This window comes from Hemiscyllium ocellatum, chromosome 6 (genome assembly GCF_020745735.1).
Source record: "Hemiscyllium ocellatum isolate sHemOce1 chromosome 6, sHemOce1.pat.X.cur, whole genome shotgun sequence".
Classification (NCBI taxonomy): domain Eukaryota; kingdom Metazoa; phylum Chordata; class Chondrichthyes; order Orectolobiformes; family Hemiscylliidae; genus Hemiscyllium; species Hemiscyllium ocellatum.
Window position 1 is genome coordinate 66,675,309 of NC_083406.1, and position 25,229 is coordinate 66,700,537.

At 40.1% G+C, this 25,229-nt stretch overlaps 1 protein-coding gene across 1 annotated transcript in view; it reads left to right on the plus strand.

Annotated features, from left to right (window-relative positions):
• Positions 1 to 252: 252 nt before the first annotated feature.
• Positions 253 to 25,229, plus strand: part of nars2 (asparaginyl-tRNA synthetase 2, mitochondrial) — an 89,193-nt gene continuing 64,216 nt past the window's right edge. The window contains exons 1-5 of the mRNA XM_060826621.1: positions 253 to 459; positions 13,839 to 13,948; positions 17,433 to 17,553; positions 19,569 to 19,709; positions 24,002 to 24,082. Of these exons, the coding sequence (XP_060682604.1) occupies positions 289 to 459; positions 13,839 to 13,948; positions 17,433 to 17,553; positions 19,569 to 19,709; positions 24,002 to 24,082 (624 nt within the window). The 5' untranslated portion in view covers positions 253 to 288. The remainder of the gene's footprint in view (positions 460 to 13,838; positions 13,949 to 17,432; positions 17,554 to 19,568; positions 19,710 to 24,001; positions 24,083 to 25,229) is intronic.

Consider the following 25,229-nt stretch of genomic DNA (forward strand, 5'->3'; position numbering starts at 1 on the left):
TCAGGTGGTTGTGAAGAATACCACCTGATGAAGGAGCAGCGCTCGGAAAGCTACTAAGATTGACAGTCTCATGTTGCAGCTTTTTAAGAGACGTCCCAATACGCGCATGCGCTGCAACTCCACCCGGCGGTGCACGCGCAATGAGTCCAGCGTACGCGCATGCGCTGGAACTCCGCCTGGCGGAGCACGCGCAGTGAGAGTCCAGTGTATCCGCATGCGCAGATGCTTCGCCCGGTAATGCATGTGTTGGGAGGTTGTGTGCGCGCGCATCGTTGAGTAGTTGCTGTAATGTGGACAAGCAAGAGCCGCTTGTTGGGATTGCCTTTAACTTGGTGTCCCTCTACCCTCCGGGGGAAAGGGGGCGACGGGCTGTTTAAAGGCCGCAGCAATACGTCCGGACTGAAGGTGATTGAGGCGCTTTTGGAAACGGCGGCCAAAGGACAGGAGATCCGGGTCCAGGTAACCATCGTCCCCATTGTAAATAGAGAGACTGTGCGCCTCTACTCTTACAATCCATTACCTCCTGATTTCACTGCGTTCAGCAATGTTGTTTTCCAGCGTTAGAGTGGTTGACGGAGAGTAACAGTAGACAAGACTAGAGACATTATAGAATAGCTCAGAATCTACTGAAAAGGGAAACTCAGGCATCATCTCCAAAAGGAAGGGGGTTGACCTGAAACTGAAAGGGGACATTGAGGGAAAGGAGCAAATTACTGCAGATACTGGAATCTATACTGAAAACAACAAATGCTGGAGATCACAGCGGAGCAGATAACATCCATGGAAAAAGAGCGATCTAAAAGAGTCTTCATCAGAAATTCAGAACACAAGGATCGTGACGAGGGAGCACAGACTGAAAGTTTTGAAGAAATGGCAAAGAGAAGGAATTAAAGTTAAATCTGTTAGGATTTAGAGAAGCAGGAAAAGTGCATCACTGGTGGAGTGAACAAATTCAGAAGTCACCAGCCCAATAGGTTTATTTGAAATCACAGACTTTCAAAGTGCTGCTCCTTCATCGGGGGAAGTGCACAGGCCCAGAATTTATATGCAGAGATAATTGCATATAATTCCAGGTAATTAAGAGTGTCAAAAGATAGTATAAATGGTGCGAGTGGAGTGTTGACAGGCTGAATAACAAATCTTTGCAGATGATCAAAAGTGTCAAATGGTGTGAGTAAAGTGTGAACAGCTGAATAGCAAATGAAGGGATATCCAATTAATTAAAAGCTGTCGACATTCCACTCACACCATTTGTATTATTATTTGACACTTTTAATTACCTGGAATTATCTTGCAATTATTTCTGTGCCTATAAGTTTTGTGCATATGCACATCCCTCCACTTCACCTGGCGAAGGAGCAGCACATGGAAAGCTTGTGATTTTTAAAAAAAAACCTGTTGGACCATAACCTGGTGTTGTGTGACTTCTGACCTTGTTCACCCCAATTTAACACTGGTACCTCCACCTCAGTAGTGGAATGAGTAAAGGTTGGAGATGGTAGATGCAGCACCAGTCAAGTAGGCTATTTTGTTTGCATTATGTTGAACTTCTGATTATTGAGTTGCATCCATCCAAGTGAGTGAAGAGTATTCCACATAGTCCTGACTTGGGCCTTGCAGATGGTGAACAGGTTTTGAGTCAGAATTGAGGTACTCTGATTTGCTAAAATCTGATCTGTTGTAGCTGAAAATGTGTTGCTGGTTAAAGCACAGCAGGTTAGGCAGCATCTCAGGAATAGGGAATTCGACGTTTCGAGCATAAACCCTTCATCAGGAATGAGAGAGAGTAGCCAAGCAGGCTAAGATAAAAGGTAGGGAGGAGGGACTCGGGGGAGGGGCGATGGAGGTGGGATAGGTGGAAGGAGGTCAAGGTGAGGGTGATAGGCCGGAGTGGGGTGGGGGCGGAGAGGTCAGTAAGGAGATTGCAGGTTAGGAGGGCGGTGCTGAGTTGAGGGAACCGACTGAGACAAGGTGGGGGGAGGGGAAATGAGGAAACTGGAGAAATCTGAATTCATACCTTGTGGTTGGAGGGTTCCCAGGCGGAAGATGAGGCACTCCTCCTCCAGCCGTCGTGTTGTTATGTTCTGCCGGTGGAGGAGTCCAAGGACCTGAATGTCCTCGGTGGAGTGGGAGGGAGAGTTAAAGTGTTGAGCCACGGGGTGGTTGGGTTGGTTGGTCCGGGCGGCCCAGAGGTGTTCTCTGAAGTAAGCGGCCTGTCTTCCCAATATAGAGGAGGCCACATCGGGTGCAGCGGATGCAATAGATGATGTGTGTGGAGGTACAGGTGAACTTGTGGCGGATATGGAAGGATCCCTTGGGGCCTTGGAGGGAAGTGAGTGTGGAGGTGTGGGCGCAAGTTTTACATTTCCTGCGGTTGCAGGGGAAGGTGCCAGGGGTGGAGGTTGGGTTGGTGGGGGGTGTGGATCTGACGAGGGAGTCACGAAGGGAGTGGTCCTTGCGGAACGCTGATAGGGGAGGGGAGGGAAATATATCCTTGGTGGCGGAAATGACGGCGGATGATACGTTGTATGCGGAGGTTGGTGGGGTGGTAGGTGAGAACCAGTGGGGTTCTGTCTTGGTGGCGGTTGGAGGAGCGGGGCTCAAGGGCGGAGGAGCGGGAAGTGGAGGAGATGCGGTGGAGGGCATCGTCGATCACGTCTGGGGGGAATCTGCGGTCCTTGAAGAAGGAGGCCATCTGGGCTGTGCGGTGTTGGAACTGGTCCTCCTGGGAGCAGATGCGGCGGAGATCTGTTGTAGCCACAATATTTTCATGGCTTGTCTGATACATTTTCTTATTACTGGTGCCCCTGTGATTTTCATAGGAGGATTCAGTGATTGTAATGCCACAGAATGTCATGGCGACTTGGTTAGGTTCTCTTCAGATGGCCATTGCCCTGTACTTGTGTGGTGTGAATGTTACCAGTCTCACTGCATATGGACATGGATTGTTTCAGTTTCAGAGAAGTCAGTAATGGTACTGAATATTATACCATCATTAACAACATCTCAACCTCTGACCTTATAATGAATGTATTGATGAAGCAGCTGAAGGTGTTTAGGTGTGGGTTACTATCCTAAGGAATGGGGGGATGTTATGGTGCAATGGTAATTTGTCTATCTTTGAGCCAGAAGACCTGTATTCAAAGCCCAGCTGCTCCAGAGATGTGTCATAACATCTGAACAGGCTGATTACAAAATATGTACTCTAAGGAACCCTGGGAACAGAATCCTGGGATTGTGACAATTGACTGCCAGCATACACTACTGACTTCCTTTGTGCTAACTATGACTCCAATCACCAGAGCCATTTCCCTCCAATTTCCATTCATTCTAGTTTTGCAAGGGTTCCTTGAAGCTGGATTTGGTCACATTACCGTGATGTTGAGGACAGTGAACAGCCCATCATTTCTGTCATCAGCTGTTTTATCCATGGATGCACTAAAGTGGGAATAAGTTTAGGAGATGATTAGTTCTAGCAAACCCAAACTGGCGATCAGTGTGCAGGATATTGTGACACGTGCTGCTTGATAGCATTGTCACTGATACCTCCTGTCACGTCATGGATAAAAACTAGACTTCTGAGTTGTTATTTTGGCCAGGAGAAAGTGAGGACTGCAGATGCTGGAGATCAGAGCTGAAAATGTGTTGCTGGAAAAGTGCAGCAAGTCAGGCAGCATCCAAGGAGCAGGAGAGTCGACGTTTCGGGCATGATTCCTGAAGAAGGGCTCATGCCGAAACGTCGACTCTCCTGCTCCTTGGATGCTGCCTGACCTGTCTCGCTTTTCCAGCAACACTTTCAGCAGTTATTTTGGCCAGATTGGGTTTGTCCAGGTTTTCATGCTCAAGCCAAAGCTGGACAATTTTAAGTGTTACCCAGTAGATGCTAGTACTGTTGCTGTACTGAAACAACATTGCTAAAGGAACAGCTAGTTCAGGGTCATAAGTCTTCAGGACTCTTGCTTGGAATGTTGTTAGGACCTACATCTTTGATTTATCTGGTGACTTCAGCCACTTTTCGATCTCACATGGAGTGGATGAAATTGGTTGAAGATTGGCATCTGTGAAAGTGGGACCTTGGGATTGGGCCAAGGTGGAGACCATATACTTTCCACTTCTGCATGAAAATGCTTGCACATACAAATAATTATATTTTAGATATTTTTAATCATCCTGTTCAGGAATGTTATGACACCACTCAGGATCAGGTGGGACCTGAATTTGGGCCTTCTGGCTCGGAGGTAGAGGCACCACCAGAAAACCACAAGAGCCCTTAAAGTGTTGTCCTTTATACTAATGTGTTGACTCCACTATCTCTAAGGATATCTTATTGGCAACTGCCTCTTATTTATAATTTTGGAGAAAGAGTGCATGATTCCCTGGGGCTTTGGGACCAATTCGGGGGCGAGGTGGCACCAATATAAGCTGGACAGGTTGCACCTGGGCAGGACTGCAGCTAGGGGATGTATTTGCAAATATGGTCGGAGGAAGTTTAAAATAGCAGAGGACGGGAACCCGCACAAAAGACTGAGAAATAAAGGCAAAACAATTGACAGAATGGAAAATAATAAATGTGATAGGCAGAAAGTTCAAGGGTTAAAATTGAGCATGGTCATAGTGAATGGTGGCTAAGAATGCTGAAAAAGATGTACCTTAAGGCCTTGTGTCTTAACGCATGGAGTATCAATAAAATGTATGAATTAATCATGAAAATAGATCTAAACAAGTACAATATAGTGGGGATTAAAGGCCTGGCTGCGGAATGACCGGGAAGAGGAACTGAATATCCACGGGTTTTCAGTTTTTAGAAAGAACGGACAAAAAGGAAAAGGAGGTAGGATAGCAGTGCTGATCAAAAAGGAAATTGATATTATTGTGAGGAAGGATATTCCCTCTTGTGAAGTAGAATCTGTATGGATTGAATGTAGAAACCCCAAAGGGCAGAAAACAATAGAAGTGGTTGGGTATATAGACCCCAAACATGAGAGGCATTGAAGAGGACATTAATAAATGCATGTAATTTAAGAACAGCTGTAATTATTGGCAACTTCAATCTGCATATAGATCAAATCAGCAGTAAAACAGTAAAGGAGGAGTTCTGAGAATGTTCATTGAGTAGTTTTATGGATCAATATATTGAAGAACCAAAAAAGACCATTCTTGACTGGGTATTGAGCGATAAGGAAGGAACCATTGACAATCTAGTTGTGCATAGGCACTTAGGGAAAAGTAACCACAACAGGCTTCTTTATTAAAATGCAGAGTGATTTTGTTGTCCAAGAGTACAGTCCTGAACTTACTGGTAAATGGTATGATGTATGAGCTAACAATGATAAATTGAGGATAATTATTTAAAGAAATGATGCAAGATAGGTAATGGCAAACATTTAAAGAGCACATGGGCGAACAACAAAAGTTGCTCATTCCATTCTGGCATAAAAATGTAGACAGGCCATGGCTAACAAGGGAAATTGAGCATAGTATTAAATCCAAGGAAGAGGCATACAAATTGGTTGAAAAAGCAAGATTGGGAGCACTTTAGATTCCAGCAAAGTGTGACCAAGCTGATTAAGATGAGGAAAATAGAGCTTGGTGATAAGCTTGCAGGGAACACGAACAATGACAGTAAAAGTTGTGATAGGTATCTGAACAGAAAATAATAAAGATAAATGTAGGTCCCTTACAGTCAGAAACAGGAAACAAAAATGGCAGATTAATTAAACACATACACTAGTTCTGTTTTCACAAAGAACGACAAAGATAACATCCCCACAATAGAGGGGGAAACTGGGTCTAGTGGGAAGGAAGAATTTGCTGGAAATTGGTGTTAATAAGGTATTAGGTGAACTAACCCAATTAAAGGCTGATAAATGCCCAGGGCCAGATAAGCTTCATCTTGGGGTACTTAAGGAAATAGTCCTAGAAATGGTAAATGTAGTTGTGATCCTCTTCCAAAATTCTATAGACTCCGGAACAGTTCCTATGGATGGGAGGGTAGCTGATATGACCCCACTATTTAAGAAGGAATGTAAAGAGAAATCAGCATATGATAGACTGGATAGCTTGATATCAGTGGTGAAAAATGCTAAAGTCCATTACTAAAGATGTAATAGCAGAGCACTTGGAAGATTGTGGCAGGATTGGATGGAGTCAGCATAGATTCATGCTTAACAAATCTGCTGAACTGTTTTTGTGAAAGTAACTAGAAGAGTGATCAAGGGGGAGCAAGTGGAAGATGATTAATTTAGATTTTCAGAAGGCTTTCAATAAGTCTACATCTAGCATGTCTGGTATTGAAGGTTGTGTACTGAAATTGAGTGGCAGATAACAATCAAAAGCAGGCAGTGATTAGTGGGGTACCACAGGGTTCAGTGCTTGGATCCCAGCTATTTCCAAGATATATTAATGAGTTAGATGAGGAAACTACATGTCATCTCCAGGTTTGCTAATGACAAAGCTGGGTGGGAAGGTATGCTGTGAAGAGGATGCAGAAAAACTTCAATGCAATTTGGGCAAGTTAAGTAAGCAGATACGTGATAAATGCAGTGTAATGTGGGTAAGTATGAGGTTATCCAGTTTCGTTGCAAAAACAGGCAGATAATTATCTCAATAATGATAAATTGGGGAAAGAAAATGGGGAAATGAGATGTGGGTGTCCTCATACACCACTCGCTGAAAGTAAGCACGCAGATGCAGCAGGCATTCAAGAAGGCAAATGGTATGTTGGCTGTCATAGCAAGATGAATCAAATGCAGGAATTAGAATATCTTGCTGCAAATTATACAAAGCCTTGGTGAGACCACACCTGAAATATTGTGTACAGTATTTGCCTCCTTATCTGAGGAAGATGTTCTGGTGGTGGAGGGACTGCAGTGCAGAATTGACAGACTGATTCCTGGGATGGTAGAACTGTCATATGAATTACAAAAGCTTGCCACTCTCTCTGAAGAAAAGATTTTCTCATCAGTCCTAAATGGCTTGTCATGTATTTTGAAGTTGTGACCCTTAGCTCTGGAATCTTTGGTAATAAGAAACATCCTTCCTATCTAGTCCAGCTAGAATTTGTTCTTCTAAACTCCAGTGAATACATACTGAATCAGTTAGGTATGTATTCACTGGAGTTTAGAAGAACAAATTCTAGCTGGACTAGATAGGAAGGATGTTTCTTATTACCAAAGATTCCAGAGTCAAGGGTCACAGCTTCAAAATACATGAGAAGCCATTTAGGACTGATGAGAAAATCCCTTCTTCAGAGAGAGTGGCAAACTTTTGTAATTTTCTGCCACGTAAAGCGGTTAAGACCAAATCTTTGATTGCTTTCAATGAGTTAGATATAGTTCTAAAGGATATGGGGAGAAAGTGGGAACAGGTTAATGATCAGCTGTGATCATATTGAATGGCGGAGTAGCCTTAGAGATCTAAACGGCTAACTCCTGATCATGTTTTCTAAGTTGCTAATAACTATATAGTACCAGAAAGTAAAATCTGCTAATCCCTAAAAACCTTTGCCAATACCTAAAGGAGAAAGAATGTTAAGATTTGACTGTTTAATTTGCATTCGAGGCACTGTCACTTTGAAATACTAAACCAAGACCTTCATGTTACCTTTAGGTAAAAGATTCCATGACGTTCTCTTTAAAGAAGGGGCTTGCCCATAGGGTGTTATAACCAAGAGTGAGTGAGAAAGACCAGTTGAAGTAGAAATAGAGCAGAGAGGATGTTTCAGAGTGGAAGTTCAGAGACCATGTGTAGAAGGAATGCATTGTGACATTAGAGGGGAAAAGGCAGTTGATCCCCTGTTCTTTTTTTTATAACTTAATGGAATTTCAGTTGGGACAAGTAGTAAATTAATTGAAATAATATAAGCACATGTCGAACTAGAGGCATTAATTAAATTCACTTAAGCAGGTAATTAATCAAGTAAAATAGAATTAAGAAGGCTAGGAAGTGATGCACTATAGCTGCAGTCTGAGGGGTTGGAGGGCAGACAGACTTGTAGCACAATGACAGTGTCCCTATCTCTGAACCAGGAGGTCTAGGCTCAAGTTCTACCCTGCTCCAGAGATGTGTAATAACATCTCTGAACAGTTTGATTAAAAATATCTGAGTGAGCTGGTAAACGCCAGTGTGATCCAAAGCAAATATGACTGCAGTCCAATGAACTTCACCTCTGAGCGAATAAATGGAGTCTGAGCTTTAGATGCTATCAGGTTTATGAATGTTACTTGGACATTTTCTTCAGAAGGCAGTCACAACCCTTATGTTAGAGTCTTCTGTTTTTTGTTTACAGTCAGGGAAAGGAATTTATAATTATGAATAAGGCAGGGATACGCTTCAATAATGTAAGAATGACTGCGCTGCAGCCTTTGCAATTTTTCTGCGGATTTGAGGTTTTCATCTTTATGGATGAGAGCAGGAGTGCAGAACTGGATGCTGAACTGGACTTGGCAGCATGGGATAAGTAAGCAGGAATATAGTATAGTGGTATAGTGCAATCAAGCAGATTGATACAAGAATCTGTAACCAAGAGTGTGAGCCCAAGTCTCTGTTGTCTTCCTGTTGCTAGGATCTGGAATGTTTGTTCAGTACTGGAGTGGATTCTGTAAAGGATCTTGGTGTCATGGTCCACAAAGATACCAGTGACATTGATGTGACTAGGAAAAAGCTCTCTTTGGGAGTTAGAAACAATAAGGGCTAAATGAAAAAGCAGAACCTCATAGATAACACACTCTGAGCCACAAACAAATTGTTCTAGGGTAATTAAGGCGTGGGAGTTAATGCATGGCTTAAAGATTGATGTGGATTTTTAATTTCATCTGTTTTTCTGATCAACCTATATTCAGGGATGTTATTATACACCTCTGGAGAAGGTGGGACTTGAACCCAGGCCTCTATTATTGGGGTGATATTCAGCATCCAAGGAGGAGGAGAATCCTGAAGAAGGGCTCATGCCCGAAACATCGATTCTCCTGCTCCTTGAATGCTGCCTGACCTGCTCCGCTTTTCCAGCAACACATTTTCAGCTAGGGATAGTATCAGTGTGCCTCAAGAGAACCCTTTCAAAGATTGACATGGAAGAAATGCGTTTTCATTCATGACAACTGTGACTAATACTGGAGAAAGTAGGAGCTGTGTTACTGGGGTGATATTCACCTGCTTCATGATGGGACCAGTGTCAAAAATAGAAATTGCTGAAAAAAAACTCAGCAGGTCTGGCAGCATCTGTGAAGAGAAATCAGAGTCTGATGGCCCTTCCTCAGAACCCCAGTTTCTGGTGAGTCATATAATCAGGGCAGTGAGGGGGGGGGGGGGGGTCTTTAAAATAAATAGGAATCATTTGAGAGAAGATGTGTTAAATTGAAGGAAAAGACAAGGAAACATAGCAAGATATGATATGGATAATGACAATCAGAGCATGGTAGGAAGGGTCAGTGTACAGATTTGAGAGTCCACCAGAAGATTCGGTCAAAGTCTGCTAAAATAGTAAAAAGATTGAAGTTGAAGCTCTGTCTATTTGCACATAGCACCTGTTACAAAAAAAATGAATCAATTTGAGTAGAGATGAGTAACAAAGGTAAGAAGTCATTATGCGAGTAGTTTATAGGTTGCCTAACAACAGTAAAAGTACATTAACTTAGATGTGCAGAGCATAAGAACAGGAATAGGCAATTTAGCCCCTGGAGCCAGTTCTACTGTTCATTGAGATCATGACTGATCTGTGGCTTAACTTCATGTATCTGCCTTTGGCCCATATCCGTTGATACTTTTGCTTAGTTTTAAATAAAACCTATCTTTGATTTTATGATCAACAACTGATCTAGCATCCACTGGCTTTTGTGGAAGAGTTCTAAACATCTACCATCCTTTGTGTGATAATGCTTCCTAATATCTCTCTGATTCTTAGACTATGGCCCCTAGTTCTAGAATCCTCAACCATCGGAAATAATTTGTCTTTATCTACTCTGTCTTTTACTGTTAATATCTTGAAGATTTTGATCAGATCACCCATTGACTTAAATTCTAGAGAAAACAGGCCTAAGTTTTATGGTCTGTCCTCACATCATAACTCCAGAAGTCCAGGTATAATTTTTGTAAACTTACATTGTACTTTCTCCAGGCTAATATATCCTTGCTAAAGTGTGTTATCCAGATCTGCACATGGAGAAAATAAATGGGCATTTGTATGAAAAGTGCAGCAATAATAGTGGTGGATTTTAATCTACATTTAGTTTGGACAGTTCAGATTGACAAAGATATCCTGGAATATGAGATCATAACTCAGATAGTTTCTTGCAATAGCACATTTCCAAACCAACTAGTGGGATATTCTGGACCTTATAATGTGCAATAAGAGAGAATTTTTAAAAAATATTTTCATTTATGAGATGTACATGTTGCAGGCTAGACTAGCAGTTATTTCCCGACCTTAGTTGACCTTGAAGGTGTTGATGAGCTGATTTTTTTTTAAAACTGTTGCAGTCCATGTGCTGTGGGTAGATCCACAGTGCCATTGGGGAGAATCCCAGGATTTTGACCCAGTGACACTGAAGGACGAGTGATATATTTGGCTTAGGATGATGAGTGTCTTGGCAGGAGCTTAGAAGTGGGTTTTTTTAAATTCATTTGTGGGATATGGGTGTCACTAGTTGGTCAGCATTAATTTCCTGTCCCTTGAGAAGATCGGTGGTGAGCTGTCATCTTGAACCATTGCAGTCCACTGGCTGATGTTACCATATATCTGCTGCGATTGTGCCTCTAGGTGGCAATGGTCATGAGTTTGGAAAGTTCTATCTAAGGAGTCTTGATGAATTTCTGCAGTGCCAATGTTCCTTGAAAGTGGAGTCACAGGTAGGTAGGATAGTGAAGAAGGAATTTGGCATACTTTTCTTTGTTGATTAGAGCATTGAGTATCGGAATTGGGAGGTCATGTTGCAGCTGTACAGGATATTGGTTAGACCATTTTTGGAATATTGCGTGCAATTCTGGTCTGTTTCCTATCGGAAGGATGTTGTGAAACTTGAAAGAGTTCAGAAAAGATTTACAAGGATGTTGCCAGGGTTGGAGGAAATCGAGCTACAAGGAGAGGTTGAGTAGGATGGGGCTGTTTTTTCCTGCAGCGTCGGAGGCTGAGGGGTGACCATGCAGAGATATATAAAATCACGAGGGGCATGGATAGAATAAATAGACAAGTTTTTTTTACCTGGGGTGGGGGAGTCCAAATCTAGAGGGCATAATTTTAGGGTGAGAGAGGAAAGACTTAAAAGGGACCTAAGGGGCAACTTTTTCATGCAGAGGGCGGTGTGTGCATGGAATGAGCTGCCAGAGGATGTGGTGAAGGCTGGTACAATTACATTTAAAAGGCATCTGGATGGGTATATGAATAGGAAGGATTTAGAGGGATATGGGCCAAGTGCTGACAAATGGGACTAGATTGGTATAGGATATCTGTGGGTGTATAAAAGTTTGTTGTACTTACAGTTTTTGATGTTTGAAATGGTGTAGAAATACCGTTAGTTGAGAGTATAAATTCTTCTTAGGATATAGTACAGAAGGGGTCCTTTGCAGTTCTGAGAGATTGTGGCCCTCAATTGAGGCATAGCTAACTGTAGAGAGGTTAGGTAGCGGTGCATGGCTGCGAGTGTGGAGTGGAGGATCCAGAAGGAGAACCGTTGCTGGTGGTTTTGAATTTGTAGTCTGTACTGGTTGTCCTGTTCGGATCCGAACTGTACTGGTCTGAAAGTAGTCTGGAGTTCATTGGGATCAGTTGGTTGCAGAGGCAGACACTGAGGAAGCAAATGTAGCGATGGTAGCGAGTCTGTTTCAGGATATGGTTGAAGAGCTTCAGGGCAGAGGAGATGACCTGGGGGGTGCAGTGAGAGACAAACTCAGAGATCTTCATAGAGGGATGAGGAGAACTTCTTCAAGGTAGGCATACTTGCAAGAGGATTCGCAGTAAGGTTAAAATCAACTAGACGAAAGTGAAGACTTGCAGATGCTGGAGATTAGAATCAAGATTAAAGTGGTGCTGGAATTTTCTGCTTCTCAGATGCTGCCTGACCTGCTGTGCTTTTCCAGCACCACTCTAATCTCCAGAATCTGCAGTCCTCACTTTCACCTGGGTTAGGATATCTGGTCAGCATGGACGAGTTGGTTGGAAGGGTTTGTTTCCATGCTGTACATCTCTATGACTCTATGCTGGCGGTAAACATTGCTGCTGCTAAGAATTGATGGTGGAGGGAGTGGATGTTTATGAATGTGGTGAAAATCAAATGGTCTGCTTTGTCCTAGTTGGGGTCAAGTCTGAGTGTTTGTGTTACATTCATTCAGACAAGTAAAGAGTAAATTTGCACACTCCTGACTTGTGCCTTGTAGAGGTAGGAAAGGATTTGTGGAGTTAGTAGGTGACTTACATGCAGCAGGATTCTTAGCCTGTGCCCTGCTGTAGTCACTTGATATGCTATTCCAATTCAATTTCTGATCAACGGTAACCCCTTAGCATGTTGATAAAGGGGGATTCAGCAATGTATAGCTATTGAATGGAAAGATACGATAGTTAGATTCTGTTTTGGGGATTATCATCTCAAGATGATCGTTGCCTGGTGCTGTTGTGGTGCAATTGTTATTTGCCACTTCTCAGCCCAAGTCTGGATACAATATCCAGGTCTTACTGCGTTTGATCACTGGTTGCTACATTTTCTGAAGGGTCGTGCAAAGTACTTAGTATTGTGCAATCATTTCCAACATAATGAAAAGGAAGTCATCGAAGAAGCTGAAGATGATTAAGCTTAGTGCATTACTGTGACGAACATTTCCAACACCACTCAAAAAGCCCAATTACATACAAGACAAAGCAGGCCATCAGATCAGCAGTGTCAACATTTACTGTCTCAAGCTGGATGTAACATCCTTTCGCTTAAACTGAATGCAAAATTGTGGCGCAGTGGTAGTTCTCTGAGCCAGAGGCCACCTTTCAAGTCCCACTTGCATCAAGTTTCAGCAAGCACCTGGCCCTCTGAACAGATTGATTGGAAAATGTTTGCACTGAGGAACTCCTGCAGAGGTATCCTAGAGCTGAGTTGATGAACCTCCAGCAATCACAACCATCTTATTGTGTGCCAGATCTGAGTCCAGACGGTTTACCCCCGATTCCACATTGTTAATTAATGACCTCTTAAGTCTAGACATTTTAGGTGGCAGTGATAATGATTGAATTTTGCAATCAGTTTAAGGGAGAAGAGTTATGTCAGACTTGATGGAGTGAATTTTGACAGTGCTGACCTGGCAGTCTACTTTATCTTGTGTTTATTGGGCTTTTTGAGTGTTGTTGGAAATGCACTCATTCAGGCATGTGGAGAACATTCCGTCATACCACTAACATGTGCCTTGTAGAGTCAGTATTATAACAGCGTTTACTTATGCAAAGATATCAATGTTGGGAAAATCATTGAGGTGAATTTGATGCTATGGTTCATGGGATGAAAGGGTGCAAAGATTGGGCCTATATTCATTGGAGTTTAGAATTAAAGGTGTTCTTATTGAAGTATGTAAGATTCTGAGAGAGCTTGACAAAATCTATGCTGAGAGAAAGTTTTCTCTCTGGGAGAGGGATGGGGTATCTAAAATTAGAGGGTGCAGCTTAAAGATAAGGGGTCTCCCATTTAAAGCAGAATACTGGAAAAGATGAGCATGGATTTGGGAGGCTACAACAATTTTGTAGTCTATATAGTCTGTATACTTTTGGTAGATATTTTGCATAATGTTAAAATCACCATACTAATTTCTTTTGATTTGCAGCTTTCTTGTAAAAAGTTTTTCAGTCTAACACAGATTTTTCCATCAAGGGCTGGGTACGGGCTGTACGTGCACAGAAGGAAATTACGTTTTTGAATATTAATGATGGAAGTTCATTACAAAATCTTCAAATAGTTGCACGGCCAGATTTAAATATCAGGTAAGGAAATGAACTTAATCCCCATTACAATGTGTTTATTTGGTTGTGAAGTTTGATTTTTTGTAGAACAACATTATGTTCTTAAGTCTCGAATGTACAGGCTCAATTGTGAATTTTACACATTAGCAGAAAAGATGGTCTTTTGTATTAACAGATTTATAAAATACTAACAATACGTGAGACCACTGGTCATCATGTGTATGCCAGGTCTCTGCAGACCATGACAATTCGACATACACTACATTAAAAAGAAATGACGGTCATTTATATGGCATCTTGTTATGTTCTCTAGATTTCCCAAAATACTTCCTCAGCAGTAATTACCTTTTCGAAGTGCTATTTGCATTGGTCAAGTCTGTGAATGCCAAATACAGTAAATCAATAGTTTTATTGTTAAAATTCAGTTCCACATAGCCATGTTCTTTTGACAGTAAATAAGAGAATTGGATGCTATATGCAGAATGTGCCTTTTACCAGTTAACAATCATTTACTGAAGAAATTGTTTCTGAATAACAATTAAAATTTTGATTAAGTTTTGAATTTTCTAATTTAATTTGGATGGCTGAGTTCTAAATCATCCGTCAACCCTTTTTAAATAATTGGATGAAAACATCTAGTAAAATGCTATAAATTTCAAATGGACTTGTTAATCAATTCTTTGCATCATAGCATAACTATCGGGTCAGTATTGAGAAGGGCTTTTAATTGCTTTACATGTAATTACTTGTTTAAACCTCCTATGTTGTACTATTTGTAACGATAGGCATGACCACTGGCAATTGCTGAACATGAAGGCAAAAATAGTGATTTCCCCCAATTTCTTATAGACTGTTATGAATTTAAACTAGTATTCTGTTCTACTTGGTGAATTGTTTCAAAGGTTGTTTCAGAACATAACATTAAACAATACAGCACAGGAACAGGCCCTTCAACCTGTAATATTGTGCCAAACATGACACCAAATGAAACCAATCCCTTCTGTCTGCCCTTGGTCCATGTCCCTTCATTCCTTGCATATTCATGTGCTTGTGTAAAAGTTCCTTAAATGCCCTTATCATTTCTGCCTCCACCAATATCCCAGCAGTGCGTTCAAAATTCCTACCACACTCTACAAAAGAAACCTTGTCCCTCACATGTCCTTTGAACCTTCCACCCCCACTTTAAATGCATGCCCCCTTGTATTAGATGTTTTGTTAATGTCCTATCTCTAGTCCTTCTTTTCTTCTACTTCCAGATAGCACTTACACATTTACTTCTCTCCGTTCCATCTCCTAGCCCAGTTTGCATGGGTACTTGCCTGATTTAATGCTAACAGCTTTGCTTCTTCCTCCCATGGAGGTAATATGAACACGTGAGTTACATTGACATTAAAACTGTAAAATTGTAGGAGAGAGGAAAAATGTATAAAGGATTAAATACGACATAATAAACTAGCGAGTAATTAGCACAGATAACAGGTTATACTCCTTATCACAATACAGGGGCAGCAAGCCAAACTAAATCAGCTCTCCTATCCTTAGATATGCAACACAGTAAAATTTAAAACGTTAAAGATCTTCAAATCCCTTAATTATTTCTAACTGGTTTTTAATAACAAACAATATTTGATACTAAGATTATAACTTAAAATAGAATTTACAATTTACTATTAATAATGTAAATTGAGCAAAACATGGATAAACAACAAGGCAATCTACTTAATCTCTATGATCTAAACCCAATATTCTTCAACTAGAACCCCAATTCTCACCCTGACAGACAGACAGACCCATTTAAGGGATAAATTAGAAGGGAAAAAAAGTATTGTAATCAAGTTAATTGTAATAAAAATAAAGAATTATGTTATAAAGAAGGGTCATTGAACCCAAAATGTTAACTCTGCTTTTTCTCCACATGTGCTGTCAGACCTGCTGGGTTTTTTTCAGCAATTTTTGTTTTTATTTCTGATTTCCAGCATACGCAATTTTTTTTTGTCGAGGATTGTAATTTGCCAGTTCAACAGTTTCGTGATGGCTGCCAGGCCTTCAGAAAATTTTGGTCAATGGTGTAGGTCACAGGCAAGTAAACTTCAGATCTTGCTTGAATTCTGAAGTCACCAAGCAGGTCCAGTCAATTTCCAGGATTATTCACACACTTCTTGCAGGATATTATTTTCCTGACCGAATGAATAGGTCGACAACTGCAGTTAAAACAGAGAGAGAGCAAAACACAATATTCCTGTCCAGCAGCTATTTAAAAACATGCTTACAACCTCAAAACTCCATTCAGAGCTAGTTCATTTCCCTCCGGCATTCCCACCCCTTTACTAATATTCTCTGTCATTGGCTGACAAGCACCAATCAACTCTTGACTGACCAGTTCAGTATCCAATCGGTCATTAGTTGTTGGTCTCGAATGTTTCAGTGTTGAAACACCTGCAGTTTTCTTAGGACATTAGTTAATGTGCAATTATCTTTCCAGGCTAATTCCCATTTTAAAAAAAATAAGTTTATTTGATTTTTTTTTATTAAAACTAGCTGCTGCTCAAAATTCAAAATTTGATTCTCAACCAGCTCTCTGTTCCAAACCAAAAATGAGAAGAATCTAGAAAACCACGATCACGCTGGTATTCTCATTTTAGTTTTAGAAAACAAAGGACAAAAACCTGGAGTAGATTCATCCTGTAGACTTGTCAAATTTCTGTTTAGATTTCTTTAGGTCTATGATTGTGGGTGGAGATCCATCCTTTCCCTTTTAGATTTTCCTTCTCCATTGCAGTGAAAATGGTTTCCTCCTGTCTTATATCTATCTATATAACATTGGTCCTAGTGATGAGGAACCTTTTCTTGTGAATCTCCTCTGTGTACTCTCTAATATCTTGACATCTTTCCTAAAGTGGGGTCCAAGGACTGGATGCGTTAATTTGGTTGAGACCAGCCCAGTGTTCGATACAAGCTTAAGATGACTTCCTTGCCTTTTTGCTGAATGCCCCTATTAATCAAGCTTAAGATAATATATGTTTTATTAACTGCACTCTCAAAATGTCCAAGCAACTTCAGTGAGTTGTGCGCATATGTACCCAGGTATCTCTGTTCTGGCCTCTTCTTTGAAATTGTGTTTTTTTTTATTTTTTATTATTGCCTATCTGCATTCTTCCTACCAAAATGAATGACATTGCACTTCACTGCATGTATATAATTTATTTATAATTGGTATAACAGATATAATGCTTAACACATCAGTATAGTTCCGCGTGATCATAATGACATATGGAAGCTATGTATGTGAAGGTTCATTTGGAACATAATCTATTTTACTACAGGTTATGCAAACAAAGGTATTAAAGCAACTGAATTTGAATAGATAGTTTAAGTGCCTGACAAAATATGATTCTAAAGCATGATATTTGTCACACCTGTAATTCATGCTAGCATTCAATCATGGTTTATTGAGTTGTTTCTGATTGTGAATTTGAGCTCATTGACTTTATATTTACTTCTACAGAGGCATAACTTTTGGCAGTGCAGTTGAAATTTGGGGGAAACTAGTACAGAGTCCTCACAAGAAACAGAGAACAGAGTTGCTCGCTGATAAAATCAGATTGGTTGGAGCCTGTAATCCTGTGGTATGCTTGTCTTTAGGTTTTTTTTATCTGTAAGGTTGTTAAATTCAAAATTTATTTCTTCTTCAATATCATTCTCTTTCTTGAATGTTGATGTACGTTACTTCCCAACTGTGTCTGCTGACGTCTGTTCTTTCTCTGCTAACTTGCTGTTCATATCTTAGAATTACATGTTATAACACTTTTTTTTTAAAACATGTATATTTCTAGAATCCTAATCATTTTACTTTGTCAGACTTGGCTCCGTTGTAGCACCTACTCAAAATGCAATTGTTGAAGGCTTATTCCAGAAATTTCAGCCCACCATCCATGCTGACCCCTCCATTGCAATGCTTAGGAAGTGCTGGCATTTGGCTAGTAGGTTGATCCAAAGTCCTGCCTATTCTCTTAAATGAATGTAACATCCCATGGTACCATTCAGAAAAGAGCAGGAACTGTTTCCAAGTGTGCTGACAAGCATTTAGTCCTTAAACAACATGACTAAATTCTTTTAGTTTTAGTTTAAGTTATTTGTCTTATTAATGGGGCTTTGCCTGTGATTTGATTGTCATATTTCTCTGTACAGTAGTAATAAATCCACTCGAGAGTGATTTGTTAGCTGCAAGAGTCCTGTGAAACATCTTGATTTTACAAAAGGTGCTAATTAAATGCTTATTTGTAATTAGTTGAGATTCTTAGTTATAATCCTTGCTTTCTCCATCTTGTCTCAATTAATTCACTTACTTTGTCAAAAATGTTTTTATTGTTACTTGTACCTATCGTTCACATATCCCTATACTTCATGTTTGGTTTTACAAACGCTTGTGCTAATCTATGGTTTCCAAAACTTGATGTAACTTCCTTTTGTTTTGTATATGGATAATGTACCTTTTCAGTCTTTTTAAACATTTTGCATTTTTGATCCAAGTTTCTACATTTCAGTTAGCTAATGGATCATTCCAAAATAAGGCCTGGACAATTTGATGCTCATGTTGTTTTCAGTTAATTTGGGTTTTTTTCTGTTTGGATTTTAAATCTGATCACTTCTGGTTACTCCTTCAGTGCTTTGTAGTGAGATAATCGTCAGAAGAACGTAGGGTAATTTGGCCCATCAAAAAACTGAAAATGGTTAAGAATTTTGACCCTGCAGAACTTTGAGGTTTATTCATTAAAGAGTCCTGTGCATATTTATAGACTAAATCAGGGCTTTTCCTATCCCCTTTGAAAGTCAGTGGACACTGAAGCAAACCATGTACCTGCATTGCAACAGTAGCCTTTATTCAAAACTCTATTTTAGGCTGTAATGTGTTTTGGAATATCCAAAGGATTCAAAAAGAACTATATATTTGTACTTCTTTTCATTTTTTAATGTGAAGAACTTTCTGTTCTTATGCTGTGAACATTTTAAGCCCTATTGTTACTGTGGTTGGCATTTTTTGACACAATCACTTTTCAATAATTTCTCGGTATGGAATATTGTCTGTATGTTTTGCAGCTGGTTTTGTTTTCTAATATTCCATTCATTTTTAACACTTCATCTGAAATTACAATTGATGATTTGATTCTTGAGGAATGTCAACTGAACAGTCTTGAGTAGCGCAGGATATTGGGTCTCCATGTGGACTGTGCAGTTGTGATTTCTTTTTGGAGGCTTGTACTGTAAACTGTTACACAGTGGAATCGCACTGAATTGAGATCAAATACAATTCAAGAAAGAAAAAAAAATCCACGATCAGGAGGCACGCTCATTGTCTTACTACCCAATTTTGAGGTGAAAGACTGATACATCATACAAGGAAACCAGAAAGCAATGAAAATTGAAGTTTCAATTTACTTTTCTGTATTCTCACTATCAATGAAGACCTATTTGTCAGCAATACTCAGTTTTTGCCACATTTTTAATTTTGTTTTTGATTTTTGGTTCTATTCTGTATGTTAACTTGCAAATAATTCAAACATATTGTTTACGGTAGAGACCAAAACTTGCCTGAGAAAAATAATCTTATAAAGTTATTTTGTGTGTTTAAATTTAATCATAGAATTTGCCGTTCAAGATCAAGGAGAGGCATTCACTGGAATACATAAGACAGTTTCCTCATCTTCGTTGCAAAACAAATGTTTTCAGTTCACTACTCAGAATACGAAGCGAAGCGTCCACAGCAATTCATTCGTTTTTCAAAGTAAGTTGAGTACCATATGTACAAATATTTCTATTATACAAGTAAATAATGGTAAACCCCCTTTTTATAAATACAGTAGCACCTCGACATACGAACGACCCCGTTCACGAACAAATCGGTTTATGAACAGGATTGTAAGTAATCTTTTGCTTCAAAGTACGTTCGAAATTCAAGATATGAATGCAAAACGCCCATGGTTTCATTGTCACTGTTCTGCTTTTCTACGTGCGGTTTGAATGCAAAAGCTCTCTGGCCCCGCGTGATCAGTTCATCTTTGGCACGTGCGCTGTGAACATCCAACGTCCAAGCATTCTTCCGCTTTTTTTTTTTTTTTGCATTAAATTAGCTCTCATTATGGCTCCCAAGAAAGTGAAAAATGGTAGTGTTAGTGGTGTTAAGAAGCCTAAACGTATTACTGTAGAAACTAAAAAGGAAATAATAGCTAAACACGAGAATGGTGCTCACGTATCTGATCTCGCTGTATAATACGACATGGCGAAATCGACTATCTGTACTATCCTAAAGAACAAAGAGGCACTGAAGGCAGCTGACGTGGCTAAAGGAGTGACTGTTTTAACGAAGCAAAGGCCTAAATTGTTAGATGAGGTTGAAAAATTATTATTAGCTTGGATAAATGAAAAAGAGCTTGCTGGAGATAGTGTTAACGAGAGTATAATCTGCGAGAAGGCTCTACACATACACCATAATTTGTTGGCGACACCGCCGAGTACAAGTACTGCTAGCATTGAGGAATTTAAAGCCAGCAGAGGCTGGTTTGATAAATTTTGTTGATGAATTGGAATCCATAGGGCAATAAGGCATGGAGAAGCGGCTAGTTCGGACAAAAAGGCAGCGGAGGACTTTATGAAGGAATTCAATAAGTTTGTCGAAGATGAAGGTTATGTCTCACATCAAGTTTTTAACTGTGATGAAACTGGACTTTTCTGGAAAAAAAATGCCCAAAAGGACCTACATAACCCAAGAAGAGAAGGCACTACTGGGCCACAAACCAATGAAGGACAGGTTAACGCTTTTATTGTGCACGAATGCAAGTGGGGATTGCAAGATTAAGCCTCTATTAGTCTCCTACTCTGAAAATCACCGTATTTTTAAACGCAATAATGTGTTGAAGACTAAACTCCCGGTAATGTGGACGGCGAATAGCAAGGCTTGGGTCACGCGAATGATTTTTATGGAATGGTTGACGGAAATTTTTGCACCAGGAATATCTTGAAACAAATAATTTGCCACTTAAGTGTCTTCTAGTAATGGACAATGCTCCTGCCCATCCTCCAAATTTGGAAAAAGACTTGGACATTGAATACGACTTCATAAAGGTAAAGTTCCTTCCTCCCAACACCACTCCTCTCATCCAACCCATGGACCAGAATGTCATTGCAAATTTCAAAAAATTATATACGAAGACTCTGTTCGCCAGGTGTTTCCAGGTCACCAATGATGCAGATTTGACCTTTGGTCAGTACTGGAAGAACCACTTCAATATCCTCCACTGCATAAGCCTTATTGATAAGACATGGAGCGAGGTCTCTTTCCGTACGTTGCAGTTGACCTGGAGGAAACTTTGGCCAGATTGTGTACCTGAGAGAGACTTCGAGGGTTTTGAGGAGGAGACATCAGTAAATGTAGTGAACGAGATTGTGACCCTGGGCCAAAATATGGGCTTGGAGGTCGATGAGGATGATGTGGCGAAGCTGGTGGAGGACCACAGACAAGAACTCAGCACAGAAGATCTTGTTGAATAGCCACAGGAGCAGATGAAGGTTATGCAGCAGGAGCGTTTTGGAGAGGAGGAAGAAGAAAGGGAAGATATATCAAGTGTTCAAATTAAAGACATTTGTAGCAAATGGAGTGAAGTGCAGGCTTTTGTTGAGAGGCATCACCCTAACAAAACTGTGACCACAGAGCAGTGAACATTTTAAATGACAATGTGATGTCTCATTTTTGGAAAATTCTGCAACAAAGAAAAAAACAAGTTTCTCTGCATCGTTTTCTTATGGCATCACCAACCTCCAAGAGACAAAACAAGAAAAGACTCCGGAAATATCCGAACAATGGGAAAATTGTTTCAGTTCGCGCACTTTTCGCTTTGCGAACTGGGTCCTGGAACGGATTAAGTTCGTAAGTCGAGGCGCTACTGTACATCCTTTTGAAAGTTCACATAAGTAGAAATTCTAAGATTTAACAGTTGCTGTTTTTTTTTGCTGAATTCTGCTTTCTTGAAATCTGACCTACTCAGCTAAGAATTTGTGCTGATGAATTTTCAACCAAGTACAAAATTAATTATTACCAATAACTTGTGGTGACATTCTGTGAGACAACATTTACTTTGAAACAGAATTCACATTTTAAAACCCGTGTCCGTTCTTCTTACAGAGAAAAAAGTAGAGCTAAAACTAAAATTCCCAACCCACTAGTTGCTTTTCCTAGTCTCCCTCCATCTATGTTTGATTCCCTTTTGGATAAGCCTACAACCTCCCTGTGAACTCTCTTGGCATCCTCATGGGGATCCTTCCAAAACCCCTCACCCCCACTGCTTATTTATGAGTAGGGCCTGCAAATCCTCTCGGAGAAAGTGAGCTCTGCAGATGCCGGAGATCAGAGCTGAAAAATGTGTTGCTGGAAAAGCGCAGCAGGTCAGGCAGCATCCAAGGACCGGAAAATCAACGTTTCGGACATAAGCATATATCTACTCCCATTGATCTTTCCTTCCCACCCTGCCTGCTGGGATATATTCTAGCCAAATTTCTCATTCATCCCTCCAGCTTTAATCCTCTGGATTCTGCAAGTGGGTTGGTGCTTTCTGTGTTACATGCGTCCTTCCAAAATGTTCATTCACTTATGAATGAACCTTTTGCAATCCATTAACCTATGAGAATGATTGCATCAGCATAATGATCTTGCAAACGTGGCAGATGACTCTTGATACCTTCTCCATTGAACAAAACTTGCTCTTGTGACTGTGACTGTAGTATCTTTCTTTTATTCCTTCTGGCTATATCTTCTTCCATTTGTTCTGCCCAGATCACTGCAGAAGCTGTGTGGCACTTGCCACCAATTACACTTTTAACTGGTCTCCCCCTACACTGACACCTTCATCTTCTTCCTGTTTAATCTCTCTCTCCTTGGCTTTAAAATCCTAATTCTCTACTTCCCATATAGGCACCACAATGCATTTCTTAATCAGATGTCTTCACAGTTTTCCTTCCTCAACTTCTGCAGCAAGCGACGTAGCAACCTTGGCGATTTTACCATCTGTCTCAATTCCTCATCAGGGTAACTTCTGAATTCACTGTCCTTGTTATACTCCCTTAATCTTTCACTCCATATAAGCTTCTCGACTCATTTGCAGCCCATCCCTTGCCCATATCCCCTTCATAGGTACTCTATACTTCCCTGATACCAATCATAGGTAAAATAATTGCTGATATTTGCTCAGATAAACAGGAAAATGAGTAGTGAAGAGGGCCCTGCCCAGACAGCAACAGATCAGAGCAGTAATGCCACCTGAGCCTTGGTTTCTTTTGCTAGATTCCATATGAGTCAAACTCAGTACTATTCCTTTTTTTTTACTGGATGCGACTGTTGCTGGCAACATCAGTATTTGCAGTCCATTTGGTGTAGGTATACCGACAATGCTACTGGGGAGGGAATTCCAGAATTTTGGTTCCAATTTCTGTGTCTAGTTAAAAAAATAGAAAATATTGGAAGTATTCAGCAAGTCAAGCATCATTTGTAGGGAGAAGAGGAGTTAACATTTGCGCATCATAACCTATCAACTAGTTAAGTACTAAGTCATGGAAATAGAATTTATTTTCTATCTCACATTACACATTTGTTTAACATTTACTGCTATGTTCTTCCTTTTTAAAGCTTTTTGAACTTTATTTCCCGCTGTAAATTGGAAGTAATAGGCAATGGATCTGCTGGTTGTGTTTGACATTTGTTTTCTGTTAGGATTATCTACTGCAGGTTGATTTCAGATAATGCAAGTGAAATCAATTTCTTACTTCTCAAGTCCAAGCCTTCCTTAGGGAAGTTTTGCTACTGTCCAATATTGAAGTCTGTAATGACTAAATTAAATCCAGTTGTTGTCATTGGTGTAGGTGCAAACTAAATCAAGTTTCTTCAAAACAATCTGAATGACAGATTTACAGATCAACAGATGCTAACAAAATTTGTCTTGGTTCTTTCAAACAGCTCCTAGTAGTGTGCAGAACAGAGTTAACAACTGAATACATTGTAACTACTTTCAACTTTGTTTAAAATTACAGAATAATGGGTTTGTTCATATACACACGCCCATAATAACATCAAACGATTGTGAAGGAGCTGGCGAACTCTTCCAAATTGAAGTAAGTACTGTCCAGAAATAGACATTGTGTAGACTGCTTTTTTTAATGCAAAATTTCTCTTAGTACTAATGTACAAACATTGAAAAATCCTATAGTAACCAATTAATTTAGTGACAAACTGAATGGTTAGTTGCTGGCCAGATTAGATTTGTCCTTTTCGTTTCTGGATAGGACATATGTGAGCAATTTTTTATTTTGGCTTGTTCTACTTTATCATCTTTTACTTTGTTAATAAAATTCTATTTCATTATTAGAAGTAAAATCTGCAGCATTGTGCGTGTATGTATCAGTGAAAGACCACTTCATTAAGTTAAAGTATACATCGTGGCTTTACTGAAACAGTTTCATTAGGGTCTTAACCAGTTCTGGAGTACAAAATTAGTATTTTCTCGGCATGTTGTCAGGGCCCACAGCCCTGGCAATAACCTGGTGCCTTCAGCCAGTTCTCGATGTGTGGAATGAATTGATTTAGCTAAAGATTAACAGCTCTAACCAAGATCAGTTGTCCACTTGGCACTTGTGGCTACAGATGTTTGCAAATGGTTCAGCCATTTTGTGCTGTTAAACTGGGCTACCCCATCACTGAAAATAGGGATATTTGTGAAACCATCACTTCCAGTGAGTTGTTGGATTGCCTAACACCATTCAGAACTGGACATAGTACAGTTGTAATCTTAGGTTTGATCTGTTGATTGTCAGTTCATGTAATTCTGTCTATTCCGTGCCCTTTCTGCCATTTGACATGCAAGTCACCCTGTGTTGTCACTTCTTCAAGTTGACACCTCGTTTATAGTTATTCTTTGTGCTGCTCTAGCATGTTCTCCTTCCTTAAACTGAGATTGATTCCTCTGTTGATTGATAAAGGTGCAGCAGGGAATATGCTGGGTGATGAAGTTACAATTTGTTTGAATACCTGTGCTGGTGATCTCCATTACCTCGTAGATGCCCACTCTGGAGATGCTAGATCTGTTTGAAATCCATCCCATTTAGCACGCTGGTGGTCCCACAGAACACAATGAATGGTATAGTCAATGAATAAGTAGGATTTATCTCCAAGAGTCTGTGCAGTGGTCACTCCTACTAATAATGTTATTTGCAGTAAGAATACTGGTGAAGAGGAGGTTAAATCAGTTATTCTGTCTGTTGA